The 23581-nt window shown below is 43.3% G+C and overlaps 1 protein-coding gene across 1 annotated transcript in view; it reads right to left on the bottom strand.

The window, feature by feature from the left end:
• The window catches only part of CACNA2D3 (calcium voltage-gated channel auxiliary subunit alpha2delta 3), a 791777-nt gene that overhangs the window by 374276 nt on the left and 393920 nt on the right, over positions 1 to 23581 (bottom strand). Inside the window, exon 11 of the mRNA XM_061195439.1 lies at positions 9089 to 9202. Within this exon, the coding sequence (XP_061051422.1) occupies positions 9089 to 9202 (114 nt within the window). The remainder of the gene's footprint in view (positions 1 to 9088; positions 9203 to 23581) is intronic.

Here is a 23581-nt window from a genome sequence, read left to right as displayed (position 1 = left end):
CCATTTCCAGGAGGATGTGGCGGTTACTTGGGAATGTGCACTGTCCCCCGCCTGCCTTCGGAAGACAGCGGAGCCTGGGTGGAGGCCAAGGCCCCCACGCTGAGCCCACCAAGAGGAACAGCACCGGTGGCAGCGGGGCAGGTGCCCACGCAGTTGTTCTGAGCCCCTGACAAGAAGTGCTTTTTCGATGGCTGGCAGCAGGCACGCATCAATAGGCTTCGTTCCTAACTTGTCTCGTCATGCTCTTCTTGCTGGAGTCACAAGATGTCTAATAGCAGCAGAAGTAATTAAAAATAAACCGGGAGACAGCGAACCGTTTCAACTCTCCCTTCAGCGGTGAGGAGGGCCTGCGTGAGCTCTTACCACGGTGACTGGAAATGTCTTTTCCTGTTATACCACTGACTGACCACAAGAAATGAATGTTCCTGCTATTTTCCTAACACAGCTGTAGGACTGATCACCCTTGAGAAAATACAGCAACGACACAAACTCACCCAAAACTTTCAGACCAAAGGTGACTTCAGTTAGGGAGGGAGAGGGAGGGAGGGAGGGAGGAAGGGGACAGAGAAATGTAACCACCAGACTGAGCCCTGAAGTAAAACAGCAGTAAGAAATAGGCGCATCTGGGAACTTTCATAGGAAGTTTAAAAAGTCTACTACCTAGACCACCCTCTATTGAAATTATTTACAATGAGGAGAGCCAGTACCCAAACCACATGCCCAGCCCAGGGCCATGCCTCATAGGCTGGCTCCTGTACATCAGCCAGAGAAAGGTTCTGACGACAACCCACTCGTGCCTCTCCTCTGCTCAAGAGCCTGCCATGGCTCCCCACTAGCCTTGTAGCACAATCCCAACTCCTTCTGTGCCCATCAAAGGCCAGAGGAGCTGGCCCTGCCTGTCCTACCAGTACCCCACCGCCCATGTCACTGCCCCCGGCACACCAGGCCCAGCCAGCGGCTCTTTACCCAGCTCCTCACACACACCCAACTTCTGCTCCTCAGGGCCTTTGAAAATACTGTTCCCTTCACCCTTCCATGCTCAGCTCCTTTCCCCACATGCACTCTGCTTGGAGAGGGCTCCCCTGGCCACCCCGTTACTCTGTCTCTGGCCCTTGCTTGTCTCCTTCAGAAGATTTATCATAGTTTCTAATTATTGGTCTTCTCACTTGTTATCTGTGATGTTATCTGCTCTGTGAGATCTCCTTGAAGCCGCCACGTCAGCCCCATACGCCTTGGCTCTGGCACAGTGGCCTGGGACACAGAGGGCCTTCAATAAAAATCTGTTGAATGAATGAATTACTGCCCCCCCATTTGGCTACTCCCCGTTATATCCCCTTCCAACAGCCTCTGCCACCCTCAGCCCCCACCTTAATCTGGTTCTATGGGATGAGGAATGACAGAGCCAGAGTGCAGGTAGGTGGGAGGAGAATGTCGAGATCCCTCCTCTATGAGCAGTGGGACTTAACTCCTTTCCCAGTTGCCTGTGGTCTTGGGAAAAATCCCTCTCCTCTCAACCGGCTCAAAGGAAGGCTAAAAAAAAAAAAAAAAGGCTTTGTAAAATCATTTGAATGTCAAAGGGAATAATGTAGTTTAGGAAAAAAGAAAGAACAAAAAATTCCTTCCAGATCACTTAAGATTATTTAAAGTTTGCACTCTTAAAAAGATAAGCCCTCACTCCTCACTCAGCTCAGGAATTTTGCTCTCCATAGTGGCACCTGTCCCCGGAAAGATGAGGAGAGAAGGATTCCTGGGCTTTCCAAAATCACCCCAGAGCTACCGAGGCAGAGCTAAGTCTTTCAGTCCCTCTGAGGCCACTAGGACACGGTGGGATTGAGGCTTTAGCTTCCAAATTGTGCCAAGGAAGGAAGGCCTGGGGCAAAACTCCCAAGAGAGCCCCTTCTTAGAGATCGATGTGCTACCAGTTCAAAGGACACAGATTTCCAACAGTTCCCAAAAGTGCTCCAAAGCCAGGTCCCCAAACCATTCTATGATCAAGGGCTTCCCTTTACCCCCACACCAAGAGCTGCTTGTGTCCACCCCTCCTTGCAGCCCCACCAGGCGTCTTCCAAGGCCCCTGAGTCCTGGTTGTCTCTTGAGGGGCCTCACAGCTACCACCTCCACTTTTGTTTGGGAGGTAACGGATAATAAAACAGACAACACTCAGCTGAAATTGCATTCACCTTTGAGGTTGCCCTGTGCTTTTAGAAGAGGAAAATCATTTAGGTGCACCCAGACAGCCTCGTCCTAAGGCTGCACAACTGGCTTTCCTCTTACTCTCTGCGTGCAGCCCCAGTGGGTTCTGAGATCCCCAAATCTCTGACACTGCAGATTCTCCTGCACTTGGAGGTGGGAAGGCCAAGGAAACAAACTCATTGTCCTGATGACAGCATTCTCAGTATGGACAGCTCTTTCTCTGACCTAGGGCCATTTTGTTTTGCTTCTGCCCTTAAGAAGTGTGCATCCTGGTTAAGGGCACAGCCTGAGCATTCAACTGCTGGGTTGTCATTCTGACTCCACCAAACACTGTTATGGAACCCTCAGTCAATTATGTAGCTTCTTGCTGCCTCAGTTTCTCTCAATTGTGAAAAAGGGATAATAATAGTACCTGCCTTATGGGGTTTCTGTGAGAATAAATACAAAAGAAACATTCAGAATGGTGCCTGACAGTCAGCATTCACTAAGAATTAGTTTTGTTTTATATATTTAAGTACAGGAAATTGGTTTAAAACTTTCTCTTATTGATGGAGACTTGGGGAGGAGGAGTAAACTGAGCATTCTAATCCAACCTGTGTTTCTCATCACAGACCCACATGAAGCACAGACACAGTGGCATCTAACAGGTACAGAAGGGTCATTACCCACACTGCATACCCAGGCAGGGTTTCACAGTTTACCTACAGCAGAAGTGAGTTAAGACGTGGTCTGTTATGTGAGAGCTGCAGTCAAATCTCTCTCCCTGAAGAATAACGCAGAGCAAAATAAGAGGTAGGAAGCCATGAGTGGGTGGATTCTGACCCCACAGTGACAGGGATTCCAGGAATTCCATTTCTTTTGGATTCAGGGAGTCTCTGGTTTCCTGGGTCTTGGCAAAAAAAGGGAATCTGATTCTCTCCAGAGTGTTCCCTCTTGCTCCAGAGAACCAAAAGCTGTGACACTCTGCCACGTGCCGTGTCACCACCAAAACGGGGTTCCAGGGGCAGTTACATCTCACGTTTATGAAGACCCAACATTACGGGCACGGGGTGCAGTCCCAGGCTGGGTACCTGTTGCTGGCTCTCCTTCTGGACCACCAGGTCACCAGGTACTGTGCCCCAGCCCTGGGCAGCCCTGAAGGAGCAGGCCGGCGCACAGAAGGACAGAACTCACTCATGACAGAAAAAGAAAGGGTCGTGCCACATATGGGGGAGAGACACCTACAGCATGGAGAAGTATTTGCCATCACGTCTCCCGTCATGTGGTTCGTCTCTTTATTTGAGTAGAACAAAAGCAATGGAAAGGCAGGAAGAACTCACCATTACCATCTTCTGTTGAATTCAGCCAATACATAAATCTCTAAAGGCATCGCAATGACTCTCAACTATACCCTGGTTGGTCTAAATTTCTTCAAAGATTCCTTTAGATCAGGGGGTGGCAAACATATTCTTAAAGGGCCAGAAAATGAATATTTCAGGCTTTGCGGGCCAGATGGTCTCTGTCACAGCTATTCAACTATTTAGCAACAGACGACATATAATCAAATGGGTATAACTGTGTTACAATAATACTTTGTTTACAGACAGTAAAATTTTAATGTCATATAATTTTCACAAGTCATGAAATATTCTTCTCCTTTAGTTTTTTTTTTCCCCCCATTTAAAAATGTAAAAATTATTCCTAGCTCAAGGACTGCCCAAAGCAGGCAGTAGGCCATAGTTTGCCAACCTCTTTTTAAAATCTCTAACTTATCATTTTCTTACCTATCCACTCTGTCTTACACATCAAGGGAGGTAATGATTAATAATTCCAAGACCTTTTTCTTTTTTTTTTTTTTTTTTTTAGTTCACTTGAAAGAGCAACTATATAAATGGCAGGTATAGCCATTTTTCTTTTTTTTTTTAATATAAATTCATTTATTTATTTATTTGGCTGCGTTGGGTCTTCGTTGCTGCGCGCGGGCTTTCTCTAGTTGCAGTGAGCGGGGGCTTCTCATTGTGGTGGCTTCTTTTGTTGCAGAGCACAGGCTCTAGGCGCACGGGCTCAGTAGCTGTGGCGCACGGGCTTAGTTGCTCCACAGCACGTGGGATCTTCCCGGACCAGGGCTCGAACCCGTGTCCCCTGCATTGGCAGGCGGATTCTTAACCACTGAACCACCAGGGAAGTCCCATTTTTCTAATTTAAATGTAGAAATGTAGGCAGCTTTATTTCTTAAGCAGATCCTGGAATGAGTCCCTTTCATACTGAGGAGTTCATATTTTATTCCAAGTGTGTAAAGCTGCCATGAAGCCACTCACCAATGTATATTAGACAAAAGTAAATGGCATCCAATAAACGAATAAATAGCTCCTCATTTCTGTTCCCAGCAATAACATGCTGGCAAGGGACACGCTGCATAGGCGATCATGATGTCGCCTTCACAGACTCATAGTTAAATCACCAGTAATGGCTTCCTTCTTCCAACTCATTCTATGTTTTATCAAGCAGTTGCCTCGCACAAGGCCCTGATTAGGTAGCATTAAAACATGACACCCACAAGTGCTCCCCTGGCCTGCTCCCCATTTCCTTCTGCTTTCCTTTCTTGGACCCCAACTGCCATACTGTAAGGAAGTCCAGGCTACTGTACTGAAGAAAGAGGACTCACAGGGTCACCTGGAGGATTAGACACCGCATGGAAAGAGAGCCCTCAGGGAAGAGAACCAAGGCAGCTCCGCCAAGCTCACAGATGAACACAGCTTCCTCAGTGACCCCACTGGACACCACAGGGAGCAGAACCAACCACCCAGTTAACCCACAGAACTGCAAGAAATAATAGATTGTTATTTTAAACCACTAAGTTTGGAGATGTTTCATAGTATTGCTACCATGAAATGATTCTCTTTCCTTTCTCCCTTCACCTTGTTTCTTCCAATATTGATAGTTTTCTATTGCTGCATAAAAAGTGACCACAAATGCAGTGGTTTAAAATAGCACACGTTTGTTATCTTACAGTTTCTGTGGGTCAGAAGTCTGGGCACAGCTTAGCTGAATCTTCTGTTCATTGTCTCACAAAGCTGCAATCAAGGTGTTGACTGGGTTGTGTTTTCAACTGGAGGCTCAACGGGGGAAGAATCTGCCTCCAAGCTCATTCAGGCCGTTCACAGGATTCATTTCCCTGTGGCTATAAGACGGAGGGCCCAGCTTTTTTCTGGCTGTTGGCTGGAGGCAGGCTGCCCCCAGTTCCTTGCCACATGGAATTCTCCAAACAGCTGCTAACTTCATCAAACCAGCAAGGAGAGTCTCCTGGCTTCAGGGAGTGTCTAATCCCTCTTTCAAGGTTTTTCAGTTAAGTAAAGCCCACTCCTGATAATATCCTTTTAGTTAGCTAAAAATCAGCTGACTTGAGACCTTGATTACATCTGCAAGTTTCCCTAACCTTTACCATATTCTATTGGTTAGAAACAAGTCACAGGTGCAAACTACACTCAAGGTGAGGAGCTTATTATACAGGGTGTAAACACCAGTGGCCAGGAATCATGAGACTGCCCTAAGGACTCAATGCTATACTTCTCAGCAGCGACATGACAGAGTGCATGGTGGTGGGACTGGTCAGAGGTTCAGAACCTGTCCTCAAGAACTCACCAAACCAGTGAAGATGAAAAATAGGCCCAGAAGTGATTACAGTACTGGACATTAAGTTATACACTTCTCTTATACAGCTCTGAGGGAGTGTAAATTGTAGGGCTCAGGTAAAGACAAGATGGCATCTGGCTGGAGAAGAAGAGGGAAAGCTTATGGCAGACCTAAGAGAAAGGAACAAATACCTAGAGCCTGGGTTAATCTAGAGCAGTGGTCCAGAACCCTACACCTATGGGTATGTAAAGAATTTAAGTGAAGTGGGCTGAGAGGAAATAATGGAGCATGATGGAGGCCATGGCCAAAAGGAGCAGGCATTTGCCATCTAAGGGAGCAGCCATTCCTCAGCTCCAGCCGTTTTTTGCCATATGAGAATGCTGGCTCCAAAGCGCCATGTGTACCCCTTTATGAAACTAAAACTTTAAAATTTTATATTCTATCTCCAGATTTTAAAATCATGATCAGTAACTGACAATTTTTTAAACAAAGTATGAGCCAAGAAACACATACCTGTGCACTGAATTTGACTGAGGGAACAGGCCCTCGTAAAGGTAAACAGAGGGAAGCAGAAGTGGCAGAGCCTACCAAGTAACCAAACCCTATTCCTTGGGCTGTTTCTGTGGCAGTAGTTCCCAAGTGCAGTTCGCCCACCAGTAGCATCCACATCACCTGGGAACTTGTTAGAAACGGACATTCTCAGGCCCCACCAGCCCTAATGAATCTGAATCTCTGGAGGTGGAGTGAGCAATCTGTGTTGGAACAAGCCCTCCAGATGATTCTCATCCTCACTCAAGTTTGAGAATCACTGTTTTATAGGAATCAGGTTCCAGCCTTAAGATCATTTTACTCTCTCCATTTCCTGTTTCTATAATCTTGAAGATAGCCAACGACAGCATGACCCAACCCTCTACTAAGTAACATTCAAAACAATAGAGAAAAATGACAGCTTAGACATGACACAGCATCTCTCTTTAACACAGTGCTAAATCACATTGGGGTTTTATGTAAATTCATTACCCGCACCTTCACAGAGAAGTCCTCAAGAAGAGAATGTATATGCATATGAATGTCATGGAACTCTCCAGAATGGAGCAGGAGGGGAGGGATCCTGCTATTAATTTCTAATCATAGATAAAGGCCCTCTTGCTACAGAAAGAAAGTCTGCTTCTGCTTGATAATACTTTATAAGTAGATCAAACTGCTTCATGTAATGTTGAAATTTCCAGGACCCTGGTTCCAATTAATCCAAGAAAGCACCTGGCCTGAAGTCAATATTGTTCCTTTGGAAAGATATGTTGAAATTTGTGTTTTGTCTTTAGAGTTATGACTTTGCAGCCTTCATCCTATGCCTCTCCCAGCAAGTAAGTATAGGATGTCTAAATTCCAATATTCCTGGTCTACAGCTATCCATCAAGTATCACCAAGCAAGAGGGATTCATATGATTCAGCACATGAGTCTCACAAGATAATACATTTGGTATTAATGTAGCTGCTTATTAAAAGCCCCTTTTACTTCCTTCTTTTATTTAAGATGGTCCTAAATAATGTAAAATATCCTTCAACATGCTGTGAGATGTCACAGCATCTGTGAACATCTTATTTGACCACAAAACGCCCATGGCCCTACTCACATTGACTAGTGCTGTGGCCTCCCCCCCAGGCCCCTCAGTCACTCAGCCATGCCTCAGGGTTGTGCCTTAGGTAGTGGCCATGTGCCCAGCATTGTGCTGTGTGCTGCGGGGGTGCAAGCATAGCCAGCATGCTCCTCACTCTGCATCACGTACCTTTATCAGGAATTAACTCTGGCCTCTACGTGTCCTGGGAAATCATCACCTGAAATATCTCATTTAAAATGACCTTGTCCAACAGTGAACGTCCATCTTATTCAAGGGTTGGATTCTAAAGTCAGTGCTTATTGTGGGAGCTGCATTCAGCCAAACTTATTCCTGGATCTCCCTCAGGCAGGTGCCATGCCACAGTCCCACCTACTCTCAGCAAGCTCAGCACAGCTAGTTTTCCCTCCAGCTTCAGAAATGGTGGCTTTCTCTAAGGTTGAGCAATAGCGGAGGCATCCATTTGGGGACCATGTTGTACAAAATAGATATGTATCTTTAAGCACCAGAATCATGCTTGGTGAGGTGAGATGCCTGTGTTAACAGAGACACGTGGGGATCAAGAATGACTGAAAGAATGTGCAATGACAGCTCACGCTGCCTCAAGGGTACATGCTTTCTGGATACAGCTGAGTGCACAGCTGTCATTTGTCTTGTTTTTTTTTTTGCCATGGGTGTGGTTAGTTCAATTCCCAGAAATCAAACATACAGAGTTGAAGAAGCAGAACGGACTTGGTCTAGATAGCCTCATGCCCCAACAGAGACAGTCAGAGTAATGCCACTGGCACATAAGATAGGAAAGCGCCTTTGTGATACCCCCAGGATAACACCCTCTCTGACGCACCTCTTTTTCTTGCTCAAATTTCACCATTTAGTTGAGATAGTGATCACCAACTGCTAATCTGCCGATTGGTGTCCACTTGAGGAACTTATTAAAAACACAGAATCCTGGGCCACACCCTCAGAGATTTTGATTCTGTTTAAGTGTACAATAGGATCCACAATTTAAAAGATCTCCATAGGGAATTCAAACTGGCTAACAGCTTGAGGAACTCTGGATTAAGGGACTCAAAAGACACCAAAAACCTTGATATCTGTCACTGATACCCTAACATATGCGTTTATCAGATAAATAAATGTTAGCTTGGAAACCAAAGAAAGAATTTGAATAGAGAACAAACAAGCTTTGACAAGAGAGAGGAACAGCACTGGGGGGATGGAAAGGAGATTCTGGATGGTAATGAGGGCCCAGGAAGGAACTATAGGAACATGGAAACATAAAGGAGATGGCTACAGGGCCACAATGGCTGCCTTCACCATTCTATAGATGCTGGGTCCAGCAAGCAGCCCTGGCTCCATGGAAAACAAAAACAAAGAGAAGCACTGTCCATTAAGGACAAAAGCATACTTCACAGCGAATCTTTTCACTGAACACACTGAACCTGTCTTCATGGGTTTCTTTTCTCTTCCAAAGAAGTTTCACTTTGAAAACAAGAAAAGCCATAGTATTCAGTTTTGGTCAACCAGAAAACACAAGGCTGAGAAACCACAGGTCATCATGAGATTAAGTCTACATGGTGTACCTATCCATGGACAATCTGGAGGTTACAATGCAATATAGATTCTCCACACATGGCACTGCATGGACGCCATCAACATCGACTTACCTTTCGATCTGGCCAATTGTATTTTGCAAAGATAGTATCATAGGTGTCCACTGCCCCATCAGTGATGAGCATAATGGCCTGGCTGCAGATGCTTCCTTGTCCAGTGTGGTTGAACTGTGGAAAGAAATAAGTTCAAACTGAAAAACTCATCAGAGGGCTCTGTATATCCATGAGACTACAGAAGCATGAGATCTTGGGCTTAGGAAGCCTCTTAAAATGAGAGTTCATTCTGCATCACCAAAAAGAACCTACAGGATAAGCCTTTCCCCACTTATGGATTTCCGTATTTGCTCTGAAAAACTGGAACTAAATATGAACCACAGAAGAGATTTCCTAAAAACACACACAAGGCAGGAAGTGAGATTCTAGGACAGTTAACCTCTCTTATCTTCAAGCATGGATAACACTTCAGAATACAAGTCCAAAGGAGTTGGCACAACAACCCTTTAGAAACACATTTACTGGCAGCAGAAAATGTGACAGGTAACATCTCTTTAAAAATCTAAATGAGTCTAGTTTGAATGAGTCTGATGGATGCAGACTGTGCTATGTAATAAAATCAAGGAGGTTTTGTACACATAGAGAATAAAGTCAGGAACATGCCAATTCAGACTACACTGTAAGAACCCCATTTTTAGGGTTTGTTTTAAACATATATTTGTTAACATGTAACATTATATATTTGTTATGTATGTTAGTATGTACAGCATGCTGAAATTCCAACATTGTGCCCACTGGGGTACAAAACTCTAAATTTCAACTTTCAGTTTTACATAGCATTTCAAAAGTCCCCAGCCTTTGTGCATGGTAGCTTGGGTGACCAGACTATGGTTGTCAGAGACTTCTGTCCTTCCCCTGAATCTGGTGATGAATCCCCTTAATGAATGCTATTAATGCTACAATTCAAAGCAATGTCCTTTAAAAACCCTACAATTACATGACAATGGGGAACACACAAAATGACTTTAACCTTCAGTAGTGAAAACTCCCACCACTACAATCTGTGAGGTTTATTCATTTATTCTAAAATTATTTCCTAAGTGCCCACACAGCGCTGAGGATGAAACACAAAAATCTCTTTGCTTGTGTAGTTTGTATTCTATTTGATGAGATACCAAAGTAAGTAAGTAAATTATGTTGTAAGTAAATTATGTTGTATGTTGGATAATGGTGATGCTAAGTTAAAAAGAAAAAAGCAAGAAAGGGGATAGAAAATGCAGAGGGCCAACTTTAGAAAAAATAGTCTGGGAAGACCTCAATGAGAAGGTGGCATTTGAGTAATACCTGAAGGAGGTGAGCATCTGGGATAAGGGCCTTTCAGAGAGAGCAAAGAGCATGTACAAAGGCATGGAGTGACAACATACAGGCACGTTCAATCTGTTGACCATGACACGGGGGAAGGATGGAGGCAGCCCTTGGATTTGCTGCTGGCTCCTGATGAACCAGAGCTAAAAAAGCACTCACATTGAAGAGTAATGCCTAGTCTCCATGGACTTAGAATTCTAATGAAGAGTCTGAAGTTGCAGTAACTTGAAAGAAGATTGGATGAATGGATGGATGGATGGATGGATGGATGGAATGAATTGCCTCATGGCTGTATTAGGACAAAGCAAAACCAACTCAGAACATGCATGGAATACCACAGTATAGCAGAAAATACTCAAACCCATCTCAGCACCACAAATTGGTGCCTAGGATAAGGTCTCTTTTGAGAATATCCTTTTCTCCATTTATAAGATGGCACTAACATGCTTATATGGTTGTTACAACACAAGTTATATGTTCATTATATGCTGGGCTACAAGTATTAACCTACTTAATCTTTACTACCCTCTGAGATAAGTACTATCATTATCCCCATTTGACAGGTGAGGAACAGAGGCACAGAGAGATTAGCTAACTTGCCCAAGATCACACAGCTAATATCTGTCATAGCTGAGATTTGAACCCAGGCAGTCTGGCTCCAGAATCTACTCCCAGATTCGGTACATTCTACCTATGGCGTCCCAATGATGAGATGACATTCCTCAATCCAATGGCTCCACAAATGTTCATTTCCTTCTCCTGCTCTTCCTCCCTTTATCCTTTCCAGTGTTCCAGGGTGGCACGGCAGTCACCAAGGCCACTACCCTGAGAGTGAGTGAGTGCTCCTTAAATTCTGTGCCCTTGGAATGTGCCTCACTTTAGTCTTGGCCCTGACAGCCATCCCTGCAACTCAGACTGGACAGGTGCCCTTAAATTAATGAGCAGACAGGGCCCATGATACAGTATCAGTAGGTAGAAATACCTGAGAACTAAGGCCATCGGACCACAAAGCTTTCCACGTAACTCCTATTCTACTGTCTTTATTGACATAACTTACTATTCTAGAAAACTCTTGCTCAGGAAGATGAAAACTGCAAATAACTTTATTGCTTATTCCAGGAACTTCCTGAGAGACCCATCAACTCTTCAACAGAAAGCATCAAAGGACAATTTATACCCTAAAACTCTTTGAAACCCTGACCTCAAAATCTTCCCCTTGCTGCATCCACCAATCCTAAACTATAATTTAGGATTCGTACCCGGTCTCAACGAAGCCTCTTCCCTCTCCTCCACTTTGAAGACCCACCTCAACTAGACTTTCATAGTCTCAATAAATGACTTTGTCCTTTCCTCTCTGAGATGCTACTAAGATTCTACCAACATAGTGTAATAAGAAAGAACAGCTTTGCAGCCTTGTCTTAACAACAGGTTGTTCTGGAGATGTTTTGGAGAGCCTGCAATACAACACAGCCTTCACGGCATTGGATAAACCCAGTGACGTGCCCCTGAATACAAGTGATGTATGCATTTGGTCACAGAGGCTGCAGAACGGAAAAAAAATCAGGACACCCCGGGACTGTTGTTCATATAACTCATTTGAAAACATCCTGGAAAAACTCTCCCAAACAAAAGGCAAGAAAAAGAGGGAAATAAAGATATCTGAATACTGCAGACTGGAAGAAGGGGCTGCCCGGAGCTATTTACTCAAAACCACTACTTTCCTTCGTGGCTGAGTCCCTGGTTTTCTCTGCAGCAATCTGCAGTTGGAGAATTTTGAAGAATGCAATTAAATTCAAATGCTTTGATGAGTAATATCTCTTCTCTTCATATTTGTCTAGAACTTATTTTTACTGAATAGCGAGAGCGATGGAAGTGTTTTCCATAATAATAACAATGACAAGGGCCTGATGATGAACTACAATTAGCTCAGTGATTCATCAGTTAGCAGCGAAAATTTCAATGCATCCTGACATTTAGGGCATTTGGTTGTGATTAACAGTCTTTGAAATGTTACCAAATTTTATTTAATTGGCTAAGAAAAATTTTTAAAAGGTAAACACTGCAAAGATTGTATTCATCGCCAAAAAAGATAATTGCAGTTGTCACATGACAAGGTAGATGCTAACTACTGTAGCAAACCGGCTCTGTGTTCTTAGGGAATCTAATGAATGCAGAAGAGATCAATAGCTAGAAGGGTCTTAGAAGTTTATTTGAATGCACCTTTCAAAGCCTTTAAGTCATCTGAGCAAATACTGAAACTGAAATGCAGGTAATTGCAAAACAGAATTAACTTCATTTAGTTATAGTAACCTCTGAACCATTCTAAGCTCTAACCATAATCGTCATTTCAAATTGTGTGTAAGAGAAAGAGAGAGAAAGAGAGAATGTGTATTTGTGTGTTCAAGAAATACCTTTTTATTTCATACTGACTTGCAAAGGCAGGCATAATACACAGGAAGAGAATTATATCACTAAAGGTTATATTGATGAAGTGGAAAATAGCTAAAGCTTCATTTTCACGGGAGATTAACCATCTCTGTTTTTCAAAGTGTTTGGCTATTTAAAAGCCCAATGGCAAGGGATGGGATGGAAATGTTTCTCTCTCTGGGATAAATGTACACTCAAAAGAATATGGTGCCAACTGTCAACGAATCTCAAGCAGGGACATTTTGTAACATTTTTGTTCCTTCCATTTCTCGCTTTCTGGAATTTACACTCGACCCCTCAGACTTTGTGACTGGCCAGACCCCAGAGGAGTTTTACAGGTGAAGACAGAGCAAGCAGGTGTGTGGAAGGTTTCCCTGGTTCAAAAATACTTCTCTCACCAGGTTTCAAGGGAAAAAATCCACCACGTGTTGGAGATTTCTCTGGCTATTAGAGGTGTTGGGAGTGCAATACACCCTCTTAAAGGACAAAAAGATATTATGCCTGAAGGTGTGCTTGGTAAGCTGTGACTTCTACAAGATTCTATCCTGAGGTTGTAATATGACGTAAAGAGTTCCTGGGTCAATAAGTTTGAGTGCTGGTATAGACACACTTTAAAAGGTCTGATCACTGTGGGACTTCTAAGGCCTCTAGTAGCACAAGAGTATTGTGAGTCTCCAAAAGGAGGATGGCATCCTGCACCTTGACCGCAACACCTATGTCGGAGCCTTGTGGCAGACCAGCATTCCACTGGGCATGCAGTGGGATCACTGACTTAGGAGTGCCTTTTTTTTTTTGAATTTTTGAATTTTATTTTATTTATTTATTTTATACAGCAGGTTCTTATTAGCTATCCATTTTATACATATTAGTGTATATATGTCAATCCCAATCTCCCAATTCATCACACCAACCCCTCCCTGCCACTTTCCCCCCTTGGTGTCCATATGTTTGTTCTCTACATCTGTGTCTCTATTTCTGCCCTGCAAACATGTTCATCTGTACTATTTTTCTAGGTTCCACATATACGCGTTAATATACGATATTTGTTTTTCTCTTTCTGACTTACTTCACTCTGTTTGACAGTCTCTAGATCCATCCACGTCTCTACAATTGACCCAATTTCATTCCTTTTTATGGCTGAGTAATATTCCATTGTATATATGGACCACATCTTCTTTATTTAGGAGTGTCTTAAAACAAAACTGATAAGTGAAAGGGATGGGGAGAGAAAAGGTGCCAGGGCAAGGAAAAGAAGAAAGGGTCAGATGAAGAGAAGCAGATATTCCTGAGGATTTGGGCAGGGAGTAGTACCAAAGCATCAAGAGTGGGAGCTGCTTCTAGAAACCATAGGCAACCTGGCAAAAGTTGAGGCTGCCTAATGTCTCTGTGGTCACGGAGATGGCACTTCCCACCCAACCCAGCACCGCTGAAAGGGAGCAGGGCACCACTTCCTCATGCTGAATCCTCAGCCCCCATCCAGCAGGGCCAGCTTCACGGCATGTGATGTGCATAGCTGTACAGGGCCCCACACTTGGTTGAACACTCTGCTGTCACTCTCCTAAAATTCTTTTTAACTTTTGAACAAGGGCCTGCATTTTCACTTTGCACTGGGCTTCACAAATTAAGTGGCCAGTGCTGGGTCTATTCCTATCCCCATTTTACAGATGAGGAAAATAAAGGCAAAACCGAGCAGAGTTTTTTTCAAGGTCACACAGCAAGCTCTGAGTCAGGCTTCTCAGCCCAGCCTGCCTGACTCCAGAAGCCACAAATTTAAACACAAGAAGCATCTCCTAACTCTTCACTCCTTTACCACTTCTGCCAAAGAGCAGGAAAAACAGAAATCTGCAGGGCACATTTCCAAGCAAGGGACTCCCCAGCTCAGAGTAGCCGCCTCCCTGCACTAGACACCAGGTTTTTGAAATAAAGAGAGCCAGTTTCCCAAATGTGGCAAGTCCTTTCAATATCACCCCCTAGAAAAAGCCTGCTGAGATGAAGAGCTCGGCATCTCCCAGCCCTGAGAAGGTGCCTGCCCAGGATTCAAAGCAGAATTTAAAGATGTAACTTGGTCCTTGACTCTGGTCAGTTATGTTTATTAATTATTAACACGCTGTTAATAGGCATGTGCTGTCTCAAACACCGAGTTGTATGTAAATGCTAATTGTCTGTAGCCAACAGCCCTTTGGAGCGAGGTGAGAAGGAAGGGCCTCCAATTTGTATGAAGGAAGCTGAAATGACACCCTCCCTCCTTATTTTTCTCTCCTCTGCAGTTGTACATGATACTGGCTCAGGACTGAGACGTAAATGGCCTTCTATGTGTGAGTAGATATTATTGGTAAAAGAGTCTAGAATTAGGGCCTACCCTTAGCTTGAGAGGCCATTGTAGCTGAGTGGGAAAAACTCAAGTTATGGAGTCAGGCATAACTGGCCACCAAAACAAGTGCAGTGCTGGGTGAATGCCCACCTGGAAACTGACAGCAGGCCGCCCACAGAGCTACCTGGATGCGAGGCCTCTGAGCCTCCAGCTGGTCTCCCATGTCCTGCGACACCTCAACATAGCTGTCACTTGTTTGCTTTCAGCTCCACCCCATGTGTTTTTCCTGAAAACCACATTTCCCAGGCTCTCCAACAGTTTTGACAAGTTTCGTCTTAAGGAGAACAAACACTGAAGGACACAAGGGAGAAGCCAAGGTATTTCTAAGTCATTTCTCCCTTTCTCTCTGCTTTGGGGGCCTGGGCATTTTCCAGCAATAGCAGCATCCCCTCCAAGGCACTAGCTTCCACAGGACAGGCCCTTCTCCCCAGGATTCCAGCTTGTGCTGGGCGGCCCCCTCCATGGTTTTATTCCCATCTGGACAGCCACAATGAGGAGGCTCTGATGGCATCCCTCCATCCTGTTGTCCTTCCTGCCCTAGAGGGGAGCTACCTCCTGCTGGTGCTAATCCATGGATTGTTTCATTCTTCGTTTGATTTCTCAGCTTTTCCATCCCCTGTGCAACCAACTTTCTGAGTTCAACTTCTGCTGTTTGAAATACCTAGAGTGGTTTCTATTTTTCTGCTTCTTCACATCTTAACCGCTACCTCCCTCGTCCAAAGCCACCATTATATGTCACTTAGATAATGTCCTTCCGGCTATTGTCCTTGTTTATCAATATAGCAGCCAGAGGATACTGTTAAAATCCAAGTTGGATTGTGTCATTCTCTGCTCAGACTCCAATGACTTTCCATCCTATACAGAGCAAGAGCCAAAGTCCTCACTAGTGTCTATTAGGCGCCACATGATCCTGCTACCTCCGTGATCTCATTTCTTAGTACACTCTTTCTTCCCCACTTTGCTCTTGTCACACTGGTCTCCTTGCTGTATTGTAAATATGTCAAACATCCCTGCCTCAGGGCCTTTTCATTTGCTGTTCCTCTTGTTGGAAATTTCTTCAAGATATCCATATGGCTGCTCCTTCACTTCCTTCAGGTCTCTACTCCAACATCACATAATCAGAGAGCTCTTCCCTGACCTCACTGTGTAAAGAAGCAAGTCTTATCACACTGAAACAGTGGTGTTATTGTTCTCCATAAGACTACTCACTTCATATGTCTCTTCCCATTAGAACTGGGGTCAGCAAACCTCTGTAAAGGGCGACATAGTAAATGTTTTAGGTTTTACAGGCCACATGGTATCTATTGAAACTAATCAACTCTGCCATTGTAGTGCAAGAACAGCCATAGTCTATACATAATCAGGTGGGCATGGCTGTGCTCCAGTAAGACATTACTTACAAAAACAAGATGCAGGCTGATTTGTCTCCTGGGCCGTAGGTTGCTGACCTTTTCACTAGGATGTTAAGTCCATTAAGGCAAACCCTTTGTCTATTCTGTTCACTGGTGTATTATTACCAGTGTCTGACACTAAAAAGCATGCAATATATAGTAGTTAAATAAATGATACAGAACCTACATTAATATAGTCATTTCTTTTCCTACTGCCCTCCCAGAGTAAAAAGATCACAAAAGTTGCATGTTGTTCTAGCCTAACACAATTGCATTCAAGGGGCAGAATAACCAACCCAAGCTTCCCCAACATACTTCACAGGATGTTAACAGGTGTTATTGAAAAAAGGATTCTTTGTTCAAAGAAGTGGGAGAAACATCAGGTGAAGCGGGATTCTTTTTTGCAGTACTTACCGAAGCCTTGAGTGTGCACTGCATACTGTGAATCTCCAGGGGGCTGGAGGGAGGGATAGGTAGAGCTTGTAGCACTCCCTAAACACACCACACAGAGAAGCCCTTCTCCCTCTGAACAAAGCCACAGGCAGGGACTCAGTGTGACACAGTAAGAAGTGAGCCTACTCCATGAAGAAACTGAGAGTTTTTCAGGTGAAAAGAAATCTGCATTAGATGGTGCTCTAGTGTTGAGACACTGACGGCCCCAGAGTCAATGAGTGTGTCAGGTAAGTCCCCTGACCAGACTGCACCATCAACTCTGCCCAGCAGGGGGCTGGTATGGCTTCACCAGGTGGGTCTGGTTCCCCAGATCACTCATATGGCCAGCCTTACCCTCCCCCATTCTATGCCTGTGAATACTGCTCAGTGACAGCCAGGGCTAACAATAATGCTGGTCCACAACTTAAAAAAAAATTCCGGAGGGGCAAGATGGCGGAAGAGTAAGACGCGGAGATCACCTTCCTCCCCACAGATACATGAGAAATACATCTACACGTGGAACTGCTCCTACAGAACACCCACTGAACGCTGGCAGAAGACGTCAGACCTCCCAAAAGGCAAGAAAATCCCCACGTACTTGGGTAGGGCAAAAGAAAAAAGAAATAACAGAGACAAAAGAATAGGGACGGGACCTGCACCAGTGGGAGGGAGCTGTGAAGGAGGAAAGGTTTCCACACACTAGGAAGCCCCTTCGTGGGCAGAGACTGCGGGTAGCAGAGGGGGGAAGCTTCGGAGCCACGGAGGAGAGCGCACCCACATTGGTGCGGAGGGCAAAGCGGAGATTCCCGCACAGAGGAGCGGTGCCGACCAGCACTCACCAGCCCGAGAGGCTTGTCTGCTCAGCCGCCGGGGCGGGCGGGGCCTGGGAGCTGGGGCTCGGGCTTCGGTGCTAGCCGGGAGGGAGTCCGGGAAAAAGACTGCAGCTGCCAAAGAGGCAAGAGAATTTTTCTTGCCTCTTTGTTTCGCGGCGCGCAAGGAGAGGGGATTCAGAGCGCCGCCTAAACGAGCTCCAGAGACGGGCGCGAGCCGCGGCTATCAGCGCGGACCCCAGAGACGGGCATGAGACGCTAAGGCTGCTGCTGCCGCCACCAAACAGCCTGTGGGCGAGCACAGGTCATTCTCCACACCGCCCCTCCCGGGAGCCTGTGCAGCCCGCCACGGCCAGGCTCCCGTAATCCGGGGACATCTTCCCCGGGAGAGCGCACGGCGCGCCTCAGGCTGCTGCAACGTCACGCCGGCTTCTGCCGCCGCAGGCTCGCCCCGCCTCCTCCGTACCGCTCCCTCCCCCCGGCCTGACTGAGCCAGAGCCCCCGAATCAGCTGCTCCTTTAACCCCGTTCTGTCTGGGCGGGGAACAGATGCCCTCAGGGGACCTACATGCAGAGGCGGGTCCAAATCCAAAGCTGAACCCCGGGAGCTGTACGAACAAAGAAGAGAAAGGGAAATCTCTCCCAGCAGCCTCAGAAGCAGCGGATTAAAGCTCCACAAACAACTTGATGTGCCTGCATCTGTAGAATACCTGAATAGACAACGAATCATCCCAAATTTAGGAGATGGACTTTGGGAGCAGGATATATTAACTTTTCCCCTTTTCCTTTTTTTTGTGAGTGTAGATGTGTATGCTTCTGGGTGAGATTTTGTCTGTATAGCTTTGCTCTCACCGTTAGTCCTAGGGTTAGGTCCGTCCGTTTTTTTTTTTTTTTTTTTTTTGGCTTAAAAATTTTTGTTTTTCCCTAATAAATGTTTTTTTAATAATTTTTTCCTTATTTTCTATTTTTAAAAAAATTTTTAATAAGTTTTTTCATATTTTTTATTTTAAAAAATTAAAAGATTTTTTTTCTTAATAAATTTTTTCTAAATAATTTTTTTCTTATTTTTAGTATAAAAAATTAATAAATCTATTTTTAAAAATTAAAAAATTTTTTTTTCTTAATAAATTTACTCTTAATAATTTTTTTTCTCTTTTTTCTTATTTTTTATTATAATTGCTTTATTTTATTTTATTTTATCCTCTTTTTTTCTTTCTTTCCATTTTTTCTCCCTTTTATTCTGAGCCGTGTGGATGAAAGGCTCTTGGTGCTCCAGCCAGGCATCAGGGCTGTGCCTCTGAGGTGGGAGAGCCAGCTTCAGGACACTGGTCCACAAGAGACCTCCCAGCTCCACGTAATACCAAACGGCGAAAATCTCTCAGAGATCTCCATCTCAACATCAAGACCCAGCTTCACTCAACGACCAGCAAGCTACAGTGTTGGACACCCTATGCCAAACAACTAGCAAGAGAGGAACACAGCCCCATCCATTAACAGAGAGGCTGCCTAAAATCATAATAAGGCCACAGACACCCCAAAACACACCACCAGACGTGGACGAACCCACCAGAAAGACAACATCCAGCCTCATCCACCAGAACACAGGCACTAGTTCCCTCCACCAGGAAACCTACACAACCCACTGAACCAACCTTAGCCACTGGGGACAGATACCAACAACAACGGGAACTACGAACCTGCAGCCTGTGAAAAGGAGACCCCAAACACAGTAAGATAAGCAAAATGAGAAGACAGAAAAACACACAGCAGATGAAGGAGCAGGGTCAAAACACACCAGACCTAACAAATGAAGAGGAAATAGGTAGTCTACCTGAAAAAGAATTCAGAATAATGATAGTAAGGATGATCCAAAGTCTTGGAAATAGAATAGACAAAATGCAAGAAACATTTAACAAGGACGTAGAAGAACTAAAGAGGAACCAAGAAACGATGACAAGCACAATAAATGAAATTAAAAATACTCTAGATGGGATCAATAGCAGAATAACTGAGGCAGAAGAACGGATAAGTGACCTGGAAGATAAAATGGTGGAAATAACTACTGCAGACCAGAATAAAGAAAAAAGAATGAAAAGAACTGAGGACAGTCTCAGAGACCTCTGGGACAACATTAAACGCACCAACATTCGAATTATAGGGGTCCCAGAAGAAGAAGAGAAAAAGAAAGGGACTGAGAAAATATTTGAAGAGATTATAGTTGAAAACTTCCCTAATATGGGAAAGGAAATAGTTAATCAAGTCCTGGAAGCACAGAGAGTCCCATACAGGATAAATCCAAGGAGAAACACACCAAGACACATATTAATCAAACTATCAAAAATTAAATATAAAGAAAACATATTAAAAGCAGCAAGGGAAAAACAACAGATAACACACAAGGGCATCCCCATAAGGTTAACAGCTGATCTTTCAGCAGAAACGCTGCAAGCCAGAAGGGAGTGGCAGGATATACTTAAAGTGATGAAGGAGAAAAACCTACAACCAAGATTACTCTACCCAGCAAGGATCTCATTCAGATTTGATGGAGAAATTAAAACCTTTACAGACAAGCAAAAGCTGAGAGAGTTCAGCACCACCAAACCAGCTTTACAACAAATGCTAAAGGAACTTCTCTAGGCAAGAAACACAAGAGAAGGAAAACACCTACAATAACAAACCCAAAACATTTAAGAAAATGGGAATAGGAACATACATATCGATAATTACCTTAAATGTAAATGGATTAAATGCTCCCACCAAAAGACACAGACTGGCTGAATGGATACAAAAACAAGACCCATATATATGCTGTCTACAAGAGACCCACTTCAGACCTAGAGACACATACAGACTGAAAGTGAGGGGATGGAAAAAGATATTCCATGCAAATGGAAATCAAAAGAAAGCTGGAGTAGCAATTCTCATATCAGACAAAATAGACTTTAAAATAAAGACAATTACAAGAGACAAAGATGGACACTATATAATGATCAAGGGATCGATCCAAGAGGAAGGTATAACAATTGTAAATATTTATGCACTCAACATAGGAGCACCTCAATACATAAGGCAAATACTAACAGCCATAAAAGGGGAAATCGACAGTAACACAATCATAGTAGGGGACTTTAACACCCCACTTTCACCAATGGACAGATCATCCAAAATGAAAATAAATAAGGAAACACAAGCTTTAAATGATACATTAAACAAGATGGACTTAATTGATATTTATAGGACATTCCACCCAAAAACAACAGAATACACATTTTTCTCAAGTGCTCATGGAACATTCTCCAGGATAGATCATATCTTGGGTCACAAATCAAGCCTTGGTAAATTTAAAAAAATTGAAATCGTATCAAGTATCTTTTCTGACCACAACGCTATGAGACTAGATATCAATTACAGGAAAAGATCTGTAAAAAATACAAACACATGGAGGCTACACAATACACTACTTAATAACGAAGTGATCACTGAAGAAATCAAAGGGGAAATCAAAAAATACCTAGAAACAAATGACAATGGAGACACGACGATCCAAAACCTATGGGATGCAGCAAAAGCAGTTCTAAGAGGGAAGTTTATAGCAATACAAGCCTACATCAAGAAACAGGAAACATCTCGAATAAACAACCTAACCTTGCACCTAAAGCAATTAGAGAAAGAAGAACCAAAAAACCCCAAAGCTAGCAGAAGGAAAGAAATCATAAAGATCAGATCAGAAATAAATGAAAAAGAAATGAAGGAAACAATAGCAAAAATCAATGAAACTAAAAGCTGGTTCTTTGAGAAGATAAACAAAATTGATAAACCATTAGCCAGACTCATCAAGAGAAAAAAGGAGAAGACTCAAATTAATAGAATTAGAAATGAAAAAGGAGAAGTAACCACTGACACTGCAGAAATACAAACGATCATAAGAGATTACTACAAGCAACTCTATGCTAATAAAATGGACAACCTGGAAGAAATGGACAGATTCTTAGAAATGCACAACCTGCCGAGACTGAACCAGGAAGAAATAGAAAATATGAACAGACCAATCACAAGCACTGAAATTGAAACTGTCATTAAAAATCTTCCAACACACAAAAGCCCAGGACCAGATGGCTTCACAGGCGAATTCTATCAAACATTTAGAGAAGAGCTAACACCTATCCTTCTCAAACTCTTCCAAAATATTGCAGAGGGAGGAACACTCCCCAACTCATTCTACGAGGCCACCATCACCCTGATACCAAAACCAGGCAAAGATGTCACAAAGAAAGAAAACTACAGGCCAATATCACTGATGAACATAGATGCAAAAATCCTCAACAAAATACTAGCAAACAGAATCCAACAGCACATTAAAAGGATCATACACCATGATCAAGTGGGGTTTATTCCAGGAATGCAAGGATTCTTCAATATACGCAAATCAATCAACGTGATACATCATATTAACAAATTGAAGGAGAAAAACCATATGATCATCTCAATAGATGCAGAGAAAGCTTTCGACAAAATTCAACACCCATTTATGATAAAAGTCCTGCAGAAAGTAGGCATAGAGGGAACTTTCCTCAACATAATAAAGGCCGTATATGACAAACCCACAGCCAACATTGTCCTCAATGGTGAAAAACTGAAACCATTTCCACTAAGATCAGGAACAAGACAAGGTTGCCCACTCTCACCACTATTATTCAACATAGTTTTGGAAGTGTTAGCCACAGCAATCAGAGACGAAAAAGAAATAAAAGGAATCCAAATCGGAAAAGAAGAAGTAAAGCTGTCACTGTTTGCAGATGACATGATACTATACATAGAGAATCCAAAAGATGCTACCAGAAAACTACTAGAGCTAATCAATGAATTTGGTAAAGTAGCAGGATACAAAATTAATGCACAGAAATCTCTTGCATTCCTGTATACTAATGATGAAAAATCTGAAAGTGAAATTAAGAAAACACTCCCGTTTACCATTGCAACAAAAAGAATAAAATACCTAGGAATAAACCTACCTAAGGAGACAAAAGACCTGTATGCAGAAAATTATAGGACACTGATGAAAGAAATTAAAGATGATACAAATAGATGGAGAGATATACCATGTTCTTGGATTGGAAGAATCAACATTGTGAAAATGACTCTGCTACCCAAAGCAATCTACAGATTCAATGCAATCCCTATCAAACTACCACTGGCATTTTTCACAGAACTAGAACAAAAAATTTCACAATTTGTATGGAAACACAAAAGACCCCGAATAGCCAAAGCAATCTTGAGAACGAAAAATGGAGCTGGAGGAATCAGGCTCCCTGACTTCAGACTATATTACAAAGCTACAGTAATCAAGACAGTTTGGTACTGGCACAAAAACAGAAATATAGATCAATGGAACAGGATAGAAAGCCCAGAGATAAGCCCACGCACATATGGTCACCTTATCTTTGATAAAGGAGGCAAGCATATACAGTGGAGAAAAGACAGCCTCTTCAATAAGTGGTGCTGGGAAAATTGGACAGGTACATGTAAAAGTATGAAATTAGAACACTCCCTGACACCATACACAAAAATAAACTCAAAATGGATTAAAGACCTAAGTGTAAGGCCAGACACTATCAAACTCTTAGAGGAAAACATAGGCAGAACACTGTATGACATAAGTCACAGCAAGATCCTTTTTGACCCAGGTCCTAGAGAAATGGAAATAAAAACACAAATAAACAAATGGGACCTAATGAAAC

This window comes from Eubalaena glacialis, chromosome 7 (genome assembly GCF_028564815.1).
Source record: "Eubalaena glacialis isolate mEubGla1 chromosome 7, mEubGla1.1.hap2.+ XY, whole genome shotgun sequence".
Classification (NCBI taxonomy): domain Eukaryota; kingdom Metazoa; phylum Chordata; class Mammalia; order Artiodactyla; family Balaenidae; genus Eubalaena; species Eubalaena glacialis.
Note: the sequence above shows the minus strand (reverse complement) of the source record. Positions and strands in the feature narration are given on the sequence as shown.